The following is an 18,109-nucleotide window of genomic DNA, read 5'->3' as shown; positions in this document are numbered from 1 at the left end:
GGACAGGTTAGACAGACAACTTGTGTAGTCGAGACCCACAATTAGTGGGTCTCGACTACACATCTCAAAATTAGCAGGTCTCGGCTACACAAGTTGTCTGTCCAACATGTCTACAATGTAATCATGACCAAGAGCACTGAAAGATTGCAAGGGCATTAAAACAAATACCAGCCCATAATTCCCATTAAATTACTCTTTTCAAAAATACCATATATATCAAATATAAAATCAAATTATGATTTGTAAAAACAGAATAATATTTTAATAAACCAAAATTATGTGTAATTTCTACTTACACATAACTTTTTTTACATATAATATGTGTAATTTTTTTACACATAATTACAATGCATAATTTCATATTAATTTTTTTTCATATTTTTAAATATTATTAAAATTGTGCCTCTTTTATTTGTATCTTTAATTGAATATTTTGAACATCTCTGTTATATATTTACTATGTAAAAACTTAGAGTTTATGTTTATGCAATAAAAAACTTTGGTAAAGGTTTTCATTGGGTAAGTATATGATATCAAAATTATTTTTTAGCATTTAATTTCTCTGTTACTGTTAATCAGATTGGTCAGACAAGATTACCCATTAGCAAATCAATGTTGCAACTTCAGTACAACTGCATTCTTGTCTAGATGATCCTGTATTAGTTCTTTAATCAGTGATTCCATTATTTTTCCTGGATAGAAGTTAAGCTAACAGGGTTGATTTTACTCACTTTATCCTTTGATCCCTTTTGTAAAATGAGGATACATTTGAATATCTCCTATCCACAGGTACCTTCCACTGAATCCAAGGATGCTCTCATAATTAACACCTTGCTTATCTCCTTTACTACCTCCCTTAGTATAATTTGATAGATCTCATATGCCTAGGTGCCTTTTTTACAATTTAACAATTTCTCTTCCACTCTTATCTTGGTCATCATAAAATCATTTAGCTCTCTGTTAGAATCTGAAATTTATTTGCTAGTCTTGAGAAAATCTTCTGAAGCTCTTACACATTGCTAGTGCTTTTGACAGCATTTCAAGTTTTGTATTTTATGGGAAAATTTCATAACTTTTTTTTTTTTTAAATCATTTTCTATTTAAGACGCATGATATTGAAATAGTACAGCTGACATGAAAATAAAAGTTTGAAATCAAATAAAATATTAAATTAACAAACATGCTTGTAAATATAGTTATATTAATGGCAATAATTATATCATTAAGAGATATTAATGATTTTGTAGGTTTCCTACTTGATGTTATCTACTGGTTCTCTACTAACTCACTCTCAATAAAATATCCTCCAACATGTATTGGCTCCCTCCCCCAGGAGTAATGGTTAATTCCAGAGGTGACGTGACAAGTAAGTGGCAGTACCCATTAAAGTAGTATTAAAAGGTATATATATAACAGTCATATGGCATAGAATGAGATAAAAAAAATACCTAAATCTTTTCACAATGCACATGATACAGCAAGAAAAAAAATAGCACACCAAAAGTCAACTGTTAAAAACATCATATGCCAATGAAAAAACAGAAGGCAATCTAACCTTCCATTCCAAGAGACAGCTGGTTTCACCAATTTGAGTCAAGTCCAAATCACATAAAATCCCCTTACCACCATCACTGAATTTCATTGTTGGTGCAGTACAGCCTAGGTATAATTGTTCTTTTGGCACATATCACAACCAATTGCATCTCATTCTTGGATTACATGATTTATCATCCCATATTGTATTCTGCTGCTAAACAAAAATAATTCTGCCTTACATAAAATTCTGTCAATTTCTGAAATTCTGTAGCAACGTTTTGAAGAGGTGCCATACTTCTATCATACAAAGTACTGTCGGGACAACGGTATATGCATGAGAACAGTGTTGTTAACCTCTCATTTCTGGCCCATTTAGAACAACAATTAAGAACCAGAACAAGATGTCCTAGTTCAAACATAACTAGCCACGGCTTTAAGGAAGAATGGAAGAAATATTCAGCCATAAAAAAACTTGTAGAAAGTATCCTTAGAGAATTAATGATGCCAATAAAGTTCCTTGTGGGTCATATTCAATACAGGCTGGTTTCGATCAATGCAATTAATTTGTTCTGCAAGCTCATCGTGCAAAACGTAAATTTCTCCTTGACCTTCGGGAATGTCCATAAAGAATTTTAAAAATATAAAAATGTAAAAGAATTTTAAAAATTTTAACTGTATACCATGTAAAAGGTAATGAAAATAATTACTGAATGAAATGTTTATTGCATAAAATAGCAGTTCCCAAACTGTGCACTGCGGAATATTTTAAATTTTCAAGGGAAACACAGCGATACTTAACATCTGTTGGACACTGTGCAAACTACTAGATCAAGGTAGTTCACAGTTTCACATTATTTAATAAGTTGTTTGGACCTAACTTCTTAATAAACGGAACTGTTAGGTATTTCTTTTGGCCTAGGGGTGCCGTAAAAAAATTACTGAGACACTATGGGTGCGGTGAACTGAGAAAGTTTGGGAACCTCTGGCATAAAACACACAATGAAGAAACTATTTGTTAAGGAAATATTTGAACAGGGTTGGATTTCTTTTTTTTCATCAATAATTTTTCATTTCAACAACAATCTTCTCTAGGCCCTGGTGAAATAAATATTGCAGAGAACTTCAAAGATGTCATCTAGTTCTTTTACCGTTATCTCCTTTGCAGTAACATTTTCATCTGGCTCATTTAGAAATTAAAATTTTTTTTTTTTTGCATTTAAAAATTAGAATTTTTAAATGCAAGTCTGCAAGTGACTTTATTAGCGGGACACAAACAAGTAACACACTGAGGCGGGCAGCAGGCAAACGTTTGTTTATTGCCCATGCGATGCGCGGTAGCTTAGCATGCGATTTTCAACTATCGTATAAAAAAAAGATCACGTTAACTGGAAATTTGCATCGTGAAAAGTGGTATAATTTTTTTCAAATAGTGGTAACTGAAAAACACATTAATCAAACTCGCATTATGCAAGGCTTCGCTGTATTAAAAAAATTTTTTTCCTAAACAAATGATTTTTGATATAGCATACTGGAGGATAGCATAAGTAAAAATAAACTATTTTATAAGCTATTTTAATATCTGGATAAAGTACTTAGTATGCAAATATAGACTACTACTACTGGTTTTATAAAAGAAGCCCAATTTCAGTACTTACTGTTCAGTAACTTTTTCAACGATCTTATTTTCTAGTAGTGGTCCCAATTTCTTTACATCAAAATTCAAGTCTGGATGATTCATAAGATCAGGGCTCCTAAATAAATAAAGTTGGTAAAATCAAGTACCAGATTATATGATGCTCTCTATATATTACTTTTCATATATCAAAACAGCAGAAAAATTTTAAAAAATACAAAAACAGAAATACATCAAGAACATAATCTCCATTTTTATCATAGTTTACTCAATAGTTTTGGTTTTGCAAATGTTTTCTCCAAATTACAGTATTATGTGGTTCATACTACAAATGAAGGATGTATGTGTATATATCATATACCAAATAACCAGTGGATTCCGGTTATTTGGGCCACAGGTTAATCGGGGCAGCCATTTATTTGGGGCAAATCTGAAAAAACAGAACCCAATCAAGAAAATAGCCAGGGTTTACTTCGCTTAATTGGGACAACAAGCCGTTTAATTGGGGCATGAGACGGCAGAACTGGAGATTACCCTACGCTTGTCTCTGACCATACCATGTGGTTCGGTTGGATTTCTGGAGGTCCAACAAAAAAAAAAAAAAAAAATAGCAGGCATGTTTATTGGGCTTTTCTGTTAGTGCAATCTATCATAAATGGATAGTAAACTCGATCTTATTGAATTTGCGATAATACCGACAGCTGGAATTATGTGGGTTATTATGGCGAAATGTATTTACACTTCCATGAAATCTTCAATCATATAAAAAAATTAATTTTCGGAATCTTCTCTTCATTCCTATTTTTAAAGCTTTATAACTTGTTACTCTGTTCTCACTTGCGCATGTCGTGTTGCTTGCAATTTGTGTGTGCCTTGATAATTGATTAATTATCTTTTTACTGTTTTAAATTTTAACCCCCACCCACAAATGTCAGTGAACAGAAATGTCAACTAGTTAGTATGTACATATTACAGTACGTATTAATTCTTCCAATTTTTAAATATCATTTATTTTTTTAATTGGTAAGGTAATAAAGGGTAAATTTGTGCTTAATATATCTTTACTTTTATAGCCTGTTGATAATATTCCTGCTATTTGCACTAATTAGAATCGCTGTTTAATAGAATTAAAATTCAATTCACAAACGTGATCACAGTGACCGGCGCTTACTACACATCGTATAGTGAACGGTACTTTACTATGGTGACTCCACTGTAACGTGATTTGATTGTACAGTGAACCAATTGTAAAGCAGGGTCCATTGTATTTTTAACTTTTTTTAGCATTAGCATTAGTAGAGGCATACGATGCAAGAAAGCAAGCTTATTCAGCATCAGCCAAAAAAAAAAAAAACCACTACTCCCATTTCACCCCTCCGTTTGTTCGAAATACTTGTCCAGCTGAGCCTTAAATTTATTTAGGCTATAAACTTCAACAACAAGCGATGAGAGTCTATTCCACAAACCAACTGCCCGCTGGCTAAAGGAAAATTTCCGCACATCTATCCGACATCCGTCCTTCCTCAATTTGAATTTATGCCCTCTCAGGTGATTATTCTGAGCAAGAGGAAGAACCCATCGGCATTGAGCATGCTCAAGCCATTCAAAGCCTTATACACCTCTATCAGATCACCTCGCCGATGCCTAGTCTCCAGGCTCTGTAATTTGCAAAACTTAAGCCTTTCTTCGTAAGAGCAACACTTTGTTCCATTCACTAATCTTGTTGCCCTTCTCTGTACTCGTTCGAGCAGCTCTACATCCTTCTTGAAATGAGGCCTCCAGACCTGTATACAGTACTCAAGGTGTGGCCTGACCAATCCTTATACAAGGGAATAATCACATCCTTATCCCTGCTAGAAAAATTCCTGTATATCATTGACAAGACACCATGAGCTACTCTTGCAGCTCGTCTGCACTGCTCAGAGAACTTCATATCTGCCTGCACAATTACCCCCAGGTCCTTTTCATTCTCTACCACTGTCAGCGTAGTACCACAGAGTTGATACGTTGATCTGGGGTTACTGTTTCCCATATGTAGTACTTTACATTTGTCAATGTTAAACTTCATTTGCCACCTCTCAGGCCATCTGCTCAACCTTTCCAGATCCTGTTGCAGCAGCATAGTATCAGTAGTGTCCTTAACAACCCTGCCAACCTTGGTATCGTCTGCAAACTTGGACATTAAGCCTGATACACCATCATCAATATCATTTATAAATACAGAAAACAACAATGGACCCAACACTGAACCCTGAGGAACTCCACTAATAACATTAGTCCACGTTGAGCAGTGTCCATTGATTACCACTCTCTGTCTTCTGCCACTCAACCATCCCTTTATCCATAGCAGCAATTTGCCTCCAATGCCACACTTCTCCAATTTGTGCAGCAGTCTTCCATGCGCAACAGTATCAAAAGCCTTTCTAAGATCCAAATATATAATATCAAAGTTATTCCCTGCATCCAGTTCTTTTGTGACTACATCATAGTATCCAATCAAATTGGTCAGACAAGACCTGCCCTTAACAAAACCATGCTGTGTCTGAGCTATAACTGAATTCTTGTCCAGATGATCCTGCAGTGCTTCTTTAACCAGTGCCTCCATTAATTTTCCTGGAACCGAAGTTAAACTAACAGGTCTATAATTACTTGTGTCAGCCTTTGATCCTCCTTTGTGAATTGGGGTTACATTTGCACATCTCCAGTCCATGGGTACCTCCCCTGAGTCCAAAGAAGCTCTCATAATTATGGCTAGGGGTTTGCTTACTTCCTTTGCTGCCTCCTTTAATATAACTGGATAGATCCCATCCACCCCTGGTGCCTTTTTTATGTTTATCCTCAGCAATTTCTCCTCCACTTTCCTCTCAGTTATTAGAAAATAATCTAGCTCACTGCCAATGTTTACTTCACCTACGACATTCCCCTTCCTGAATAACTAACTCCTCATGTGTGAATGTAGATGCAAAATACTCGTTTAGATTGTTAGCCACCTGAACAGGATCCTCAACTGTTGAACCATCAACATCCAGTGGACCAATCTGACTCATCCCTTTCCTTCTTGAGTTTAAATAGGTAAAGAACTCTTTTCTGTTTTTCTTTTACAATTGTTTTTGCAATTTTGCTTTTACAATTCTGTTTTTCTTTTACGTGAAATTTCGGATAATTGGGGCAGCCGCTTAATTGGGCCAAAATGCACTAGTCCTGATGTGTCCCAAATAACCGGAATTGACCGTATTTTGTAATTGTATATCCCCCTTCCTTGTATAGAAAACGCTTATAGTTATGACCAAGGCTTCTCCATCCACCAGCAGACCTAATAAAGAAATATCCTTCATGATTCTAATCCATTCTTTCCAAGTCACACCAGCACTAGAAGTTCTATTTTTTAAATTCAATAAAACAGGATATCTATAAGGGCCTTCATATCAGCAGCTAAAGAGTTAAGGGTACATTACAGTTAAATTTCTGTATATGGAATTTAGGATTAAAATCAGAAAATGGAATGCACAAAAGAGTTCAATTGTAAATTATAACACTTACGTTGCAATATAATTTTTGAAAATATTTATTTCCACATTGAAGTTAGAAAGCACAACATAATGTAGAGGCTCTTGCCAATCCCTTGATCACGTGCCAACACAATCTTTTAACAAAAATGGAACTGCTACAGGTCTTGAAAAGTTATGCTTTGTTCAGTAAATTCAATACAGAAATAAATATCTTTGAAAATCTGATATTGCCTTTAAAAGATATCAAAGATACTAATTAAAATGAAGTAATAAGAACATTCAACCTGCATTATCTGGAATATTGCTTTTATTGCCACTGACATTATAGTGTAAATATGTTGTTCCACAACACTGTACGTGAGTATTGTGGAACAATGTTTTAACATCATTCCACAACAATGAAATTGGCAACAAAATAAATAAATATCAAACTTGCAACAAAATAATAAATTAAATCACATATTTTGCGATTTGAATAAGGAACTGCTTTCTCAGTATCATAAAATAGTATCATCTTCTAATATTTATAGATTCACCTTAACTAAAATAATAATAAAAAAAATTCCAATTTAATAACTTAAATAATTTAACCAATTTAACATAAAAATACATGAAAGAGTGAAATATATATTTCACTAAGTAAGAGTTAAATATATATATATAAGGAATTACAGTAGTATATAAGGTATATATTATACAGTATTATATAACAGTAATATATAATATATACTACTGTAATATATAATATCATTATGTATTATATAATATATATAATACCAAATTATATAATATAGTATATATAATTACAGTAGTATATAATAGTATACATTATACAGTATATAAGGAATACTGACTGGTTCAAAGCAAAACTACAAAAAATACTTTTAACTAGCTAACATGCCAGGTACAGTATTCTTTCTATTTCATTTTTTAATATCTTTTCATGACTAGCTATGATTTAAAAACATGTAAATATCAGAAGAAAATATTATTTAAGGACATTGAGAAAGCAATTCAGTATACAAATCTGGAAACACCTAATTCAAATTATTTTGTTGCTAATTTGTACGTTAATACACAGTACCATACTACTTAGTGGCAATAAAAACAATAATCCAAATAATGCAAGTTGAGGGTAGCTAATACCTGAATTTAATTTTTGAAAATTATATGAAGGTATCAGTACACTAATCAGTAAGCCGTCACTAAGCAGGCCGGCAGACAAAGCAATTAAAGAAGCCAAATTTAGACTGAGAAAATAAAATTACCCTTTTAATTACAGAACTCAACTACCATCAAAAAAAAAAAAAAATGAAATAGATAAACAAACACATATTTGCATATGCAGACATACAACCAAGACTAATATCAACTCTCTAATGAAATGAGTCACTAGAATGCTATATAAATACTTATCTAGTGGTCTCTAAATACAAATCTAATCAAAACAAAAACAGACTTAATAGAAAAATTCTATTAACCTTAATTTAACTGATATCAAAGTTTCAGTTAAACTTGTTCTGTTGCAATAAACATCAATAAAATATGACAGTTACTTGGTCAAATATTGCTAACCACATTAATTTTCCAATAAGTAACGATAATCAGAATATAGGTAAGTAGAGACTGAAACAAGCATTAATCAAATGTGAACGACTTCTCCGGTCTGATGTTAAAAATTTGTATCGGTATATTTACCATATTTGACGGCATATAAGATGCACTTTTTTTTCTGAAAAAATACCTTGAAAAATCATCCTGCATCCTATATGTGGAAGTGGGCTTCCCTCATTGGCATGGGGGCAAGCAGGCAGGTTGTATTTCAGCATTCGGTCAGATATTTTCGTTTCTGAGGATAATGGGACACCCTAGGGTACTTTTGGACTTGAAGAGTTGTTTGGAATCAGTTTCAAGAAGTTTCTAAAGCCAGGGAACACAGGAAAAGCCTTAGAAGGCGATGGAAGCTTCAAGATTCTTCTCCAGGTTGCTCAATAGTTCACCAATTCTTTAAAAGGTGGCACAACCAGCAGGCCAGTTAGTTTTGTGCGGGCTTTTGAGATGTTGAGTGCATCTCCGTGTATGGTAGTGTACTTTAATTGTGTGTGACTGAAATAAAATAAAGAACAGTGTTAATTGAACACAGTTGTTTTTAATCAGAACCCTGTTTCATAACAATATTGTTTCATCTTGGCATTTGGCATATAAAGAGGTTGAATTACACTATCGGATATAAACTAAACATAATAGATCATGCTAAAAAACATGGTAACAGAGCTGTGAAAAGGTTTTTTGGGCCACCACCTACGGAAAGAATGATATGCATCTGGTGGAAGCAGAAAAAAGAACTTCAAGCTGCTAAAAAAAGGAAACATAACCTTTGTCATACTGCCCCGCATTGGCCAGAACTTGAAGATGTAAAAAAGTGGGTAGTAGATGAAAGAAATTTAGGAAGTGTTTCTACCAAAATGATTATGCATAAGGCCAGGATATTAGCAGAAGGATGAGGAATTCCAAATTTTTCTGGAACTGGTGTTACCGATTCATGCAAAGGAACAGTTTATCAATGTATACAAAAACATCAATTGAGCAAAAATTATCAGCAGATTATGAATAAAAAATACTGGAATTCCATAAATTTGTAATAAAGGCACGAAAACGAACTTCTTTTGAACTTGTTCAAATAGGAAATATGGACGAGGTCCCACTGACTTTTAATGCACCATCCAACAACACTGTGAATATCAAAGGGTCTAAAACGGTGTCAATAAGAAACACAGGGCATGAGAAAACATATTACACAGTAGTTTTGGCCTACTGTGCTGATGGCACAAAACTACCACCATTTTTAATATTGAAAAGAAAAACTTCACCCAAGGAAAAAATTCCAGAAGGTGTATTTGTTCATGTTCATCCAAAAAGTATGGATGATGAATCTGGAATGAATTTATGGCTCCAGAAATATGGGCAAGGTGTCCTGGTGCTCTCTTAAGGAAACCATCTCTTCTCATTTGGGACCAGTTCAGAGCCCATAGAACTAAAGTCATTAAAAAGAGGGTGAGGGAATTCAATACACAGGTAGTTGTCATTCCTGGTAGAAGGACAAGCCAATTGCAGCCTTTGGATGTGTCTATAAACAAGCCATTTAAGTAAAATATGAGAGAACAGTGGAACAAATGGCTGGGAGAATGCAATCATGACCTCACACCCACAGGAAGAATGAAGAAACCCACCACTGTACAGGTGTGTGAATGGGTTAAGGAATCTTGGAGAAATATAAGTGGTAAAATAATTATAAAGTCTTTCAAGAAGACTGGAATTAGTAATGCCCTTGTGGGCACTGAAGATGCTGCGTTATTTGAAGACAGTCATACTAGGGCTCACAATACCGGTCAAAATCTTAATACTGGTATTTCGGTATTTTTAATTTATGAAACCAGGATACCAGTATTAATACTGGTATTCCAAAAAAAAAAAAAAAAAAAAATTTCGCAATAAATTTTGATGACAATTAGGTACAATAAAGTAAGGAAAAAAACAAGTAATTACTTGAATTCATGTTTTAAATCAAACTTTTATTATAATAATAAATATTCTAGCAAAAATTATTAATCATACAGTTATTCTAAAAACAAAAAAAATAAGCATCCACACTTGCCGTCCAAATAAAGTGAGCTCTTAAGAAACTCAATAGTGTTTATCATTTAAACCGGATCTAATTTTGGTACATATTTAATTAGCAGCAGAAAATTCCTTTTGGATTCTGTACTGGTTGGTGTTTTGTACTGAGATAGTAGTAGATGAGTTGCAGTTTATCCCCCCCCCTTATTCCCTCATCTTCAAAAAATCTTATTTCCTTTTTGACTTTTTATGGCACTATATCCATATTAACGAAAGAAAGGGACTGATGATTAAGCTTGGTGAGGAAACCAAATCTAAGTTGTTGGGGGTATTTATTTATTTGTTAATTTTTATTTCTCTGTCACCGTCAGTGGCCACTGTTATGATTTTCGTACAGCAGTTCCCCTCAAGCACTAAGCCCCACAAGCTACCTGACTGTGTTAAAAAATTAAAATTTCCAGCAGCTGTGGGATACCCCCCTTCCCCACAAGTACAATAGACTCTCGATTTTCTGGGATAGATGGAAAAAAACAAATCCCGATTAATCGATTTCCCAAAAATACAAAACTCCCCGACATACATAAGGATACGTTCCAGGACTTCTTACTTCGTCGAGTCTTACTTCATCGATACCTGGTAATGTTTGACAGATGCACCGTTTTCGAACTTTTGAATAATTTCAAGTTTTTGTTTAACTGAAAACGCAACTCTTTTGTGTTTACCCATCATTTTTGCGATTTCTAAGCAAAAAAAAAATTTACTATAAAAAAAATTCCGACATCCCTGACATAAATAACAAAACAAATTTGTCCTTTTGTGCTGCAACGGAACACAACAAATCGACACACTGCAATAAAACAAACTAAACATTTGGTCTCTCTCTCTCTTTTTTTTTCTTTTTTGAGAGGCGGATGTGAAGACAGCGGGAATTGCAAGATAATAGGTACATTATAAGTCATCACCAGTGATGACTTATAATGCCGCTTATTTACGACTTGCAAAATATCTGTTTATACCTCTTCTAGTTATTTTTTTGAATTTTTTGATTTCTGGTTTTTTTTTTTTTTTTAAATTTGGAGTCTTGAAGTGTCCCGGTTAATCTGCTTCCTGATTAATCGAGAGTCTGCTGTATATATATATTATATATCGTATATATATTATATGTGAGCTGTCAGTTTCTCAAGAACAATGCTACAATTATAAAACAAAACTCATTTTCATACAAATCTACTTACAATACATAACTAGTGTTCATTTACATCTAATCTACTCATTTTTCTCATTTAATCTGTTAATAAATGCTAACATTTCCATAAAATTTCTCTCAATTAATAATCTCAGCTCTCTCTACACCTTCAAACACTAAACTAATTCAATTTTAATCACTTTTTAGTTAAGTGGGAGAAGACAGAGGGTGGTAATCAATGGGTGCTGCTCTTCTTGGACTAATGTTATTAGTGGAGTCCCACAGGGTTTGGTGTTGGGTCCACTGTTGTTTTGTATATTTATCAATGATATTGATGAAGGTATATTAGGCTTAATGTCGAAGTTTGCAGACGATACAAAGGTTGGCAGGGTTGTTAATGACAGTAATGGCAGTGTGCTACTGCAACAGGATCTAGATAATTTGGGCAGATGGGCTAAGAAGTGGCAACTGAAGTTTAACCTTGACAAATGCAAAGTACTGCATATGGGTAGAAGTAACCCCAGAGAAACGTACCAACTGTGTGGTACTACACTTAAGGTGGTAGAAAATGAAAAAGACCTGGGAGTGATGTGCAGTCAGATATGAAGTTTTCTGAACAATGCAGACAAACTGCCAGGGCAGGTCATGGGGTTTTGTCAATGATATATAGGAATTTTGCTAGCAGGGAGAAGGTGATTGTCCCTCTGTATAAGGCAAGGGTCAGTACTGCGTACAGGTCTGGAGGCCTCATTTTAGGAAGGATGTAGATTTACTTGAGCGTGTACAGAGAAGGGCAACAAGACTGGTGAGGGGAATGAAGGGATCCTCTTACCAAGAGAGGCTTAAGTTCTGCAAATTGCAGTGGCTGGAGACTAGGCACCTGCGCGGTGATCTGATTGAGGTGTATAAGGCCTTGAATGGGTTCAGCACACTGAATTCTGATGGGATCCTTCCACTTGTTCAGATTACGAACCTAAGGGGGCATAAATTCAAATTAAGAAAGGACATATGTAGAATAGATGTGTGGAAATTTGCCTTTAGCCAGCGGGTAGTTAATTGCTGGAACAAACTTCCATCTGTCGTTGTGGAAGTTGATAGGTTGAATAAATTTAAGGAGGAACTGGACAGGCATTTGGAGAGAATGGTGTGATTTTTTTTTTTTTTTTTTTTGGCTGATGCTGCATAAGCTCATACGCTTGCTTTCTTGCATCACATAACACTACTACTACTACTTTCTCATATTTCTCTTAATCACCAATATCAATCTCTTCACAACAGCAATCCATAAGTCGCTAACTTAATACTAACAATTCCATGTAATCTCTCTTAATTTAGCAATATCAATTTTCTTTACAACTTCAACCAATAAACCAAACATTTCCTTATATCTCGTGTTTCTTAAACTTCAATCTTACTCTAAAATAATCTCCCACTTTATCTAAACTTCAACCTTACTCTAAAATAATCTCCCACTTTATCTAAGTACCATTTCCAAAACAACACAGTTCAGAGGACTTGCCTTCCTTTTCTTTCACGGTGGGATTCCTTTGTATGGGTTCCTTTCACGGAGTGCAGCGATTTTTCTCTCTCTCTCTCTCTCTCTCTCTCTCTCTCTCTCTCTCTCTCTCTCTCTCTCTCTTCTTAGTTGAACTCTGCATCTCTGGAGTATAGCTCTTCCAGTACTGTCTTATTTCGGGATTTCTAGAACAGTTCTCTGTTAATGCTGAAGGAAATTTCCACAGCAGTGGTAGAAGCCAGGCTTGTTATTCAACTTCCAGATTAACTTCTAGCACAGGAACATGCCCGGCGGAACCCTTAAATGCTGGACACTCCCAGACCCGAACTACCACTGGAAATCAACAAACCCCTCCAAACAACAACCACAAAACCCTATTTCAGCGCGAGCACCTTATTTATTTCCTTCTCATTCATTTATTTATTGAATTGATTGCAAGTTAGAATCGCCCCCTTGTACTATTTTATACGCAGGCTTATGTGCAAACCCCAGAGGGGTTTGCATGTATTTACGTATCTAATTTAAACCTGGCCCAATCATGGTGTTAGTCTTTAAACTCACTCTTCTTCCTTTGTTGGGAAAAATGGAATATTTTTCCCCACACAACAAAACGCTTTCATCTTTTACCTCAAGATCACCTGTTCACAGTACCTTTGAACTGCTCCATACTGACACCCTTTCCCAAAATGCACCAAGTGTCGCATCCTCAAGTAGCAGTGTAATAGAGGGATTAAACTCTATTACAGAAGCTTTTAATTTTAATCCTTCCACACCTGCCATACCATTGTTCACTATATTGCTTAATTGCACTACCAGGCCTACTGTCACTAGTGGAAATATTTCCATAATGATGTTTTCGTTATTCCTTAAGTGTTTTACTTCCACACACACTATACTTACTAAGATAAATATATTTGTAAGATTTTATGTCTTACAGTTTCGTGACATTTTCAGGTTTCCATTGCATTTGTACTGTGTATAACAATCCCTTATTTTCAAATTCAGCAGTATTAATGATTTATTGTTGTCGATTGTATATCCTTTATGTGAATAATTCATGGATAATTATTTTTTAAATTAGTACCGAAAAACCGGTATTTTGTATCAATATAGGGATTTGAATACCGGAAAAAAATTACCGGGATCCCGGTATTGTAAGCCATAAGTGATACCAACATTAACGAGGAAGAGTTTTTGGGATTTGAAGGTGGATTTTTTTTTATTTTAAAAATGACTGAACTTTTCCTTTACAGAATACTTATGTTTTTTACCATTCCCTCACTGTCCTTTTGTTCATTTTCAATTCATGGATAATTATTTTTTAAATTAGTACCGAAAAACCAGTATTTTGTATCAATATAGGGATTTGAATACCGGAAAAAAATTACCGGGATCCCGGTATTGTAAGCCCTAAGTGATACCAACATTAACGAGGAAGAGTTTTTGGGATTTGAAGGTGGATTTTTTTTTATTTTAAAAATGACTGAACTTTTCCTTTACAGAATACTTATGTTTTTTACCATTCCCTCACTGTCCTTTTGTTCATTTTCAATTCTAGTGGTAGTTTGATTCATATAAAATATTTTATAATGTAGCTAAGAGTCTTTTATTTCTCTTTTAAATTGCTGTATTGGTAAATTAATAATTAAATAATGCATTATCATACAGTATTACTATTTTTTTTTGCTGTTCTGATGACATGTTTAGGATGAGCTTTTTTGTACTATACACATTAGAATAAATATTAAATGCCTAAATACACTAAACTTTTTTTCCTTAATTTTCCTTTCTAAAATTGGGGGTGCATCCTATATGCCTATGCGTCTTATATGCCGTCAAATACGGTAAGTATAATAATGTAATGGGGATTTTAACTTTCCAGATATTGACTGCAACTTGTGGTTTGGTCACTTGCACACTAGCAAGACTTCTGTGGATTTATTGGAGGATTGTTTTCTACAGCAACATGTTCAAGGGGCAACCAGAGGGAGTAATACTCTTGATCTGATTATTAGCAGTGATGATGCATGTATTAGGAATTTGCAGATAAAGGAACCACTAGGTGGCAGTGATCACAGTCTACTGATGTGGGATTTACTTAAAGATGTAACTAGCATCAAGGGTAAAGGGAAGGGTTTTTGTTTTCATAAAGGTGACTACAGTGGTCTCAGACAGTTTTTAAATTCTATACAGTGGAATCAACTGATGTTAAAAACAGGAAATTCTAAATGTGAAGCCTTAAAGGAATTAATCTTGGACGCTACTAGGCTTTTCATACCAACTAAGAAATACTGTTCAAGATTTAGACCTAAATGGATGTCAGATGAACTAATGAGGCTCGTGGCAGAGAAGAAAAATGCGTGGGATGCATATAAATTATCAGGCGACATAAAAGCCTATGGCAGATATAAGCTAGTCTGTAATCAAGTCACAAAACAGGTTACGCAGGCAAAGGCAGATTACGAGAGAAATCTTTGGCAAAGGATGCAAAGAAAAACAGCAAAGAGTTCTTTACTTCTGTAAACTCTAGAAGGAAGGGAATGAATCAGATTGGTCCACTTGATGTTGGTGGTTCGACTGTTGATGATCCTGCTCAGATAGCTGACAAATTGAATGAGTATTTTGCGTCTACATTCACACATTTGAATTCTGTAAGGAAGGGAAGGACAAAAGTTTACTAAACTAACAGGGAGCAAAATGATTTTGTAATAACGGAGAGCAAAGTGGAGGAGAAATTGATGAAGTTGAACATAAAAAAGGCACCTGAGGAAGATGGAATCTATCCTAATCTATCTAACTTATATTGAAGGAGGCACCGAGGGAAGCAAGCAAACCCTTAGCCATAATTATGAGAGCATCCTTAGATTCAGGGGAGGTCCCCATGGACTGGAAATGTGCAAATGTATCCCCAACATGCAAAGGGGGTTCAAAGGGTGGCACAAATAATTATAGACCTGTTAGTTTAACTTCTGTTCCAGGGAAAATAATGGTGTCACTTTTTAAAGAAGTAATGCAGGATGATCCAGACAAAACTGTGTAATAGTTCAGACACAGCATGGGTTTGTTAAGGGGAAGTCTTGTTTGACCAATTTGATTGAATACTACAATGTGGTCACAAAGGAACTGGATAATGCAAAAAATAATTTTCATATCATATACTTAGATTTCAGGAAAGCTTTTGATACTGTTGCACATGGAAGACTGCTGTGCAAATTGGAGCAGTATGGCATTAAGGGTAAGCTACTGCAATGGATAAAGGGACGGTTGAATGGGAGAAAACAGAGAGCGGTAATCACTGCTCTACGTGGACTAATGTTATTAGTGGTGTCCCGCAGGGTTCGGTGCTGGGCCTATTGTTATTTTGTGTATTTATTAATGACATTAATGAAGGTATATCAGGCTTAATATCCAAGTTTGCAGATGATACAAAGGTTGGCAGAGTTGTTAATAACACTAAAGACAGTATGCGACTGCAACAGGATCTAGAAAAGTTAGGCAGATGGGCTGAGAAGTGACAACTGAAGTTTAATATTGACAAATGCAATGCAAAGTACTGCATGTGGGTAGCAGTAACCCAAGAGAAATGTACCAACTGTGTGGTACTACACTCAGGGAGGTGGAGAATGAAAAAGACATGAGGGTAATTGTACAGTCAGATATGAAGTTCTCTGAGCAGTCCAGATGGGCTGTCAGAGGCGGGGTCATGGAGTTTTGTCAATGATATATAGGAATTTTTCTAGCAGAGACAAGGAGGTGATCATACCTTTGTATAAGGCAATGGTCAGGCCACCCCTTGAGTACTGCGTACAGGTCTGGAGGCCTCATTTTAGGAAGGATGTAGAGTTGCTAGAATGAGTACGAGGAAGGGCAACAAGATTGGCGAGAGGAACAAATGGGTTCTCTTACCAAGAGAGGCTTAAATTCTGCAAGTTGCAGCATCCAGAGACTAGGCACCTGCGAGATGATCTGATTAAGGTGTACAAGGCCTTGAATGGTTTGAGCAGGCTCAATGCTGATGGGATACTTCCACTTGCTCAGATTAAGAACCTGAGGGAGCATAGATTCAAACTTCCAGAATAGATGTGTGGAAGTTTTCCTTTAGCCAGCGGATAATTGATTGCTGGAACAGACTTCTATCTGTTGTTGTGGAAGTTGATTGCTTAAATAAATTTAAGGCTGAACTAGACAAAAATTCAGAGTGACTGGATGAGTGAAAGAGAAGGTTTTTTTTTTTTTTTTTGGCTGATGCTCTATAAGCTTGCTTTCTTGCATCATATGCCTCAGCTAATGCTAATAATATGCAAAAGCATAATGCATTATATTTAGCAGAATTAAATTGTACTTAATTCTCCTAAATATAATGCATTAATAATGCAGTAAGGCAATAAAAACATTAATATAATTATTTAATGTTATTTATTGTTATGCTATTAAATGAATATGTGAATTAGTAAAAAAAAAAAAAAGGAAAAAAAGGCAGATAAGAAATTCTAGAAGAATTGCAAAAGACGAAATGTCCTTTCCTCCATCAAGGTATTTGCTTTTACCTCTGATAAAATAATGCATTGGTGGCCTACATATTTTTGTCCTATTTTCTTTGTTTACATAGACTTCTAGTTGGAATTTCAAAATATGTTTACAAAAAAGCTATTTAAATGGTAAGACTTACTATGAAAATAGCTTTTTTCTTTTTTATGAAATACCATTTTAAACAGAACAGGAAAATTTGAATGAAAAAGAATTCTTTTCAAAAGTCTGTAAAAATATTTAACACATCTCTAAAATTGCTATGCAATACATTCTGAAAAAACAGTCCTTGGAGGACCGTTTCAGTATGTATTGGCACTATACTAGTGAAATGCTAAGCACCATCCATCAGTGCAGCATCACCTGACAATCCAGCAATGATTTACAAACCTTTTGTGAAATCTCCTATCTTGTGAATAAAATCTTCATTGGGTTGTCAAGTAATACACTGAAGGGATACCTAACTTTCAGAGTGGCACCATTACAAACAAGCAGCATTATACTTCTTTCTCTTTTGGAGAAAAATTACATATTCATAATGTAGCCTTAAAGAAAACTCATGTGGGTAACCTCACAAATTCAAG

At 34.8% G+C, this 18,109-nt stretch overlaps 1 protein-coding gene across 1 annotated transcript in view; it reads right to left on the bottom strand.

Moving 5' to 3' along the window:
• Positions 1–18,109, bottom strand: part of Sec6 (Exocyst complex component Sec6) — a 347,920-nt gene that overhangs the window by 192,605 nt on the left and 137,206 nt on the right. The window contains exon 11 of the mRNA XM_090388448.1: positions 3,192–3,287. Coding sequence (XP_090244574.1) covers positions 3,192–3,287 — 96 coding nt within the window. The remainder of the gene's footprint in view (positions 1–3,191; positions 3,288–18,109) is intronic.

This window comes from Mastigoproctus giganteus, chromosome 14, assembly GCF_048544385.1.
Source record: "Mastigoproctus giganteus isolate SK-2022 chromosome 14, ASM4854438v1, whole genome shotgun sequence".
In the NCBI taxonomy this organism is placed as follows: Eukaryota; Metazoa; Arthropoda; class Arachnida; order Uropygi; family Thelyphonidae; genus Mastigoproctus; species Mastigoproctus giganteus.
The sequence above is the reverse complement of the archived record's forward strand: the minus strand, read 5'-3'. Positions and strand labels throughout refer to the sequence as shown.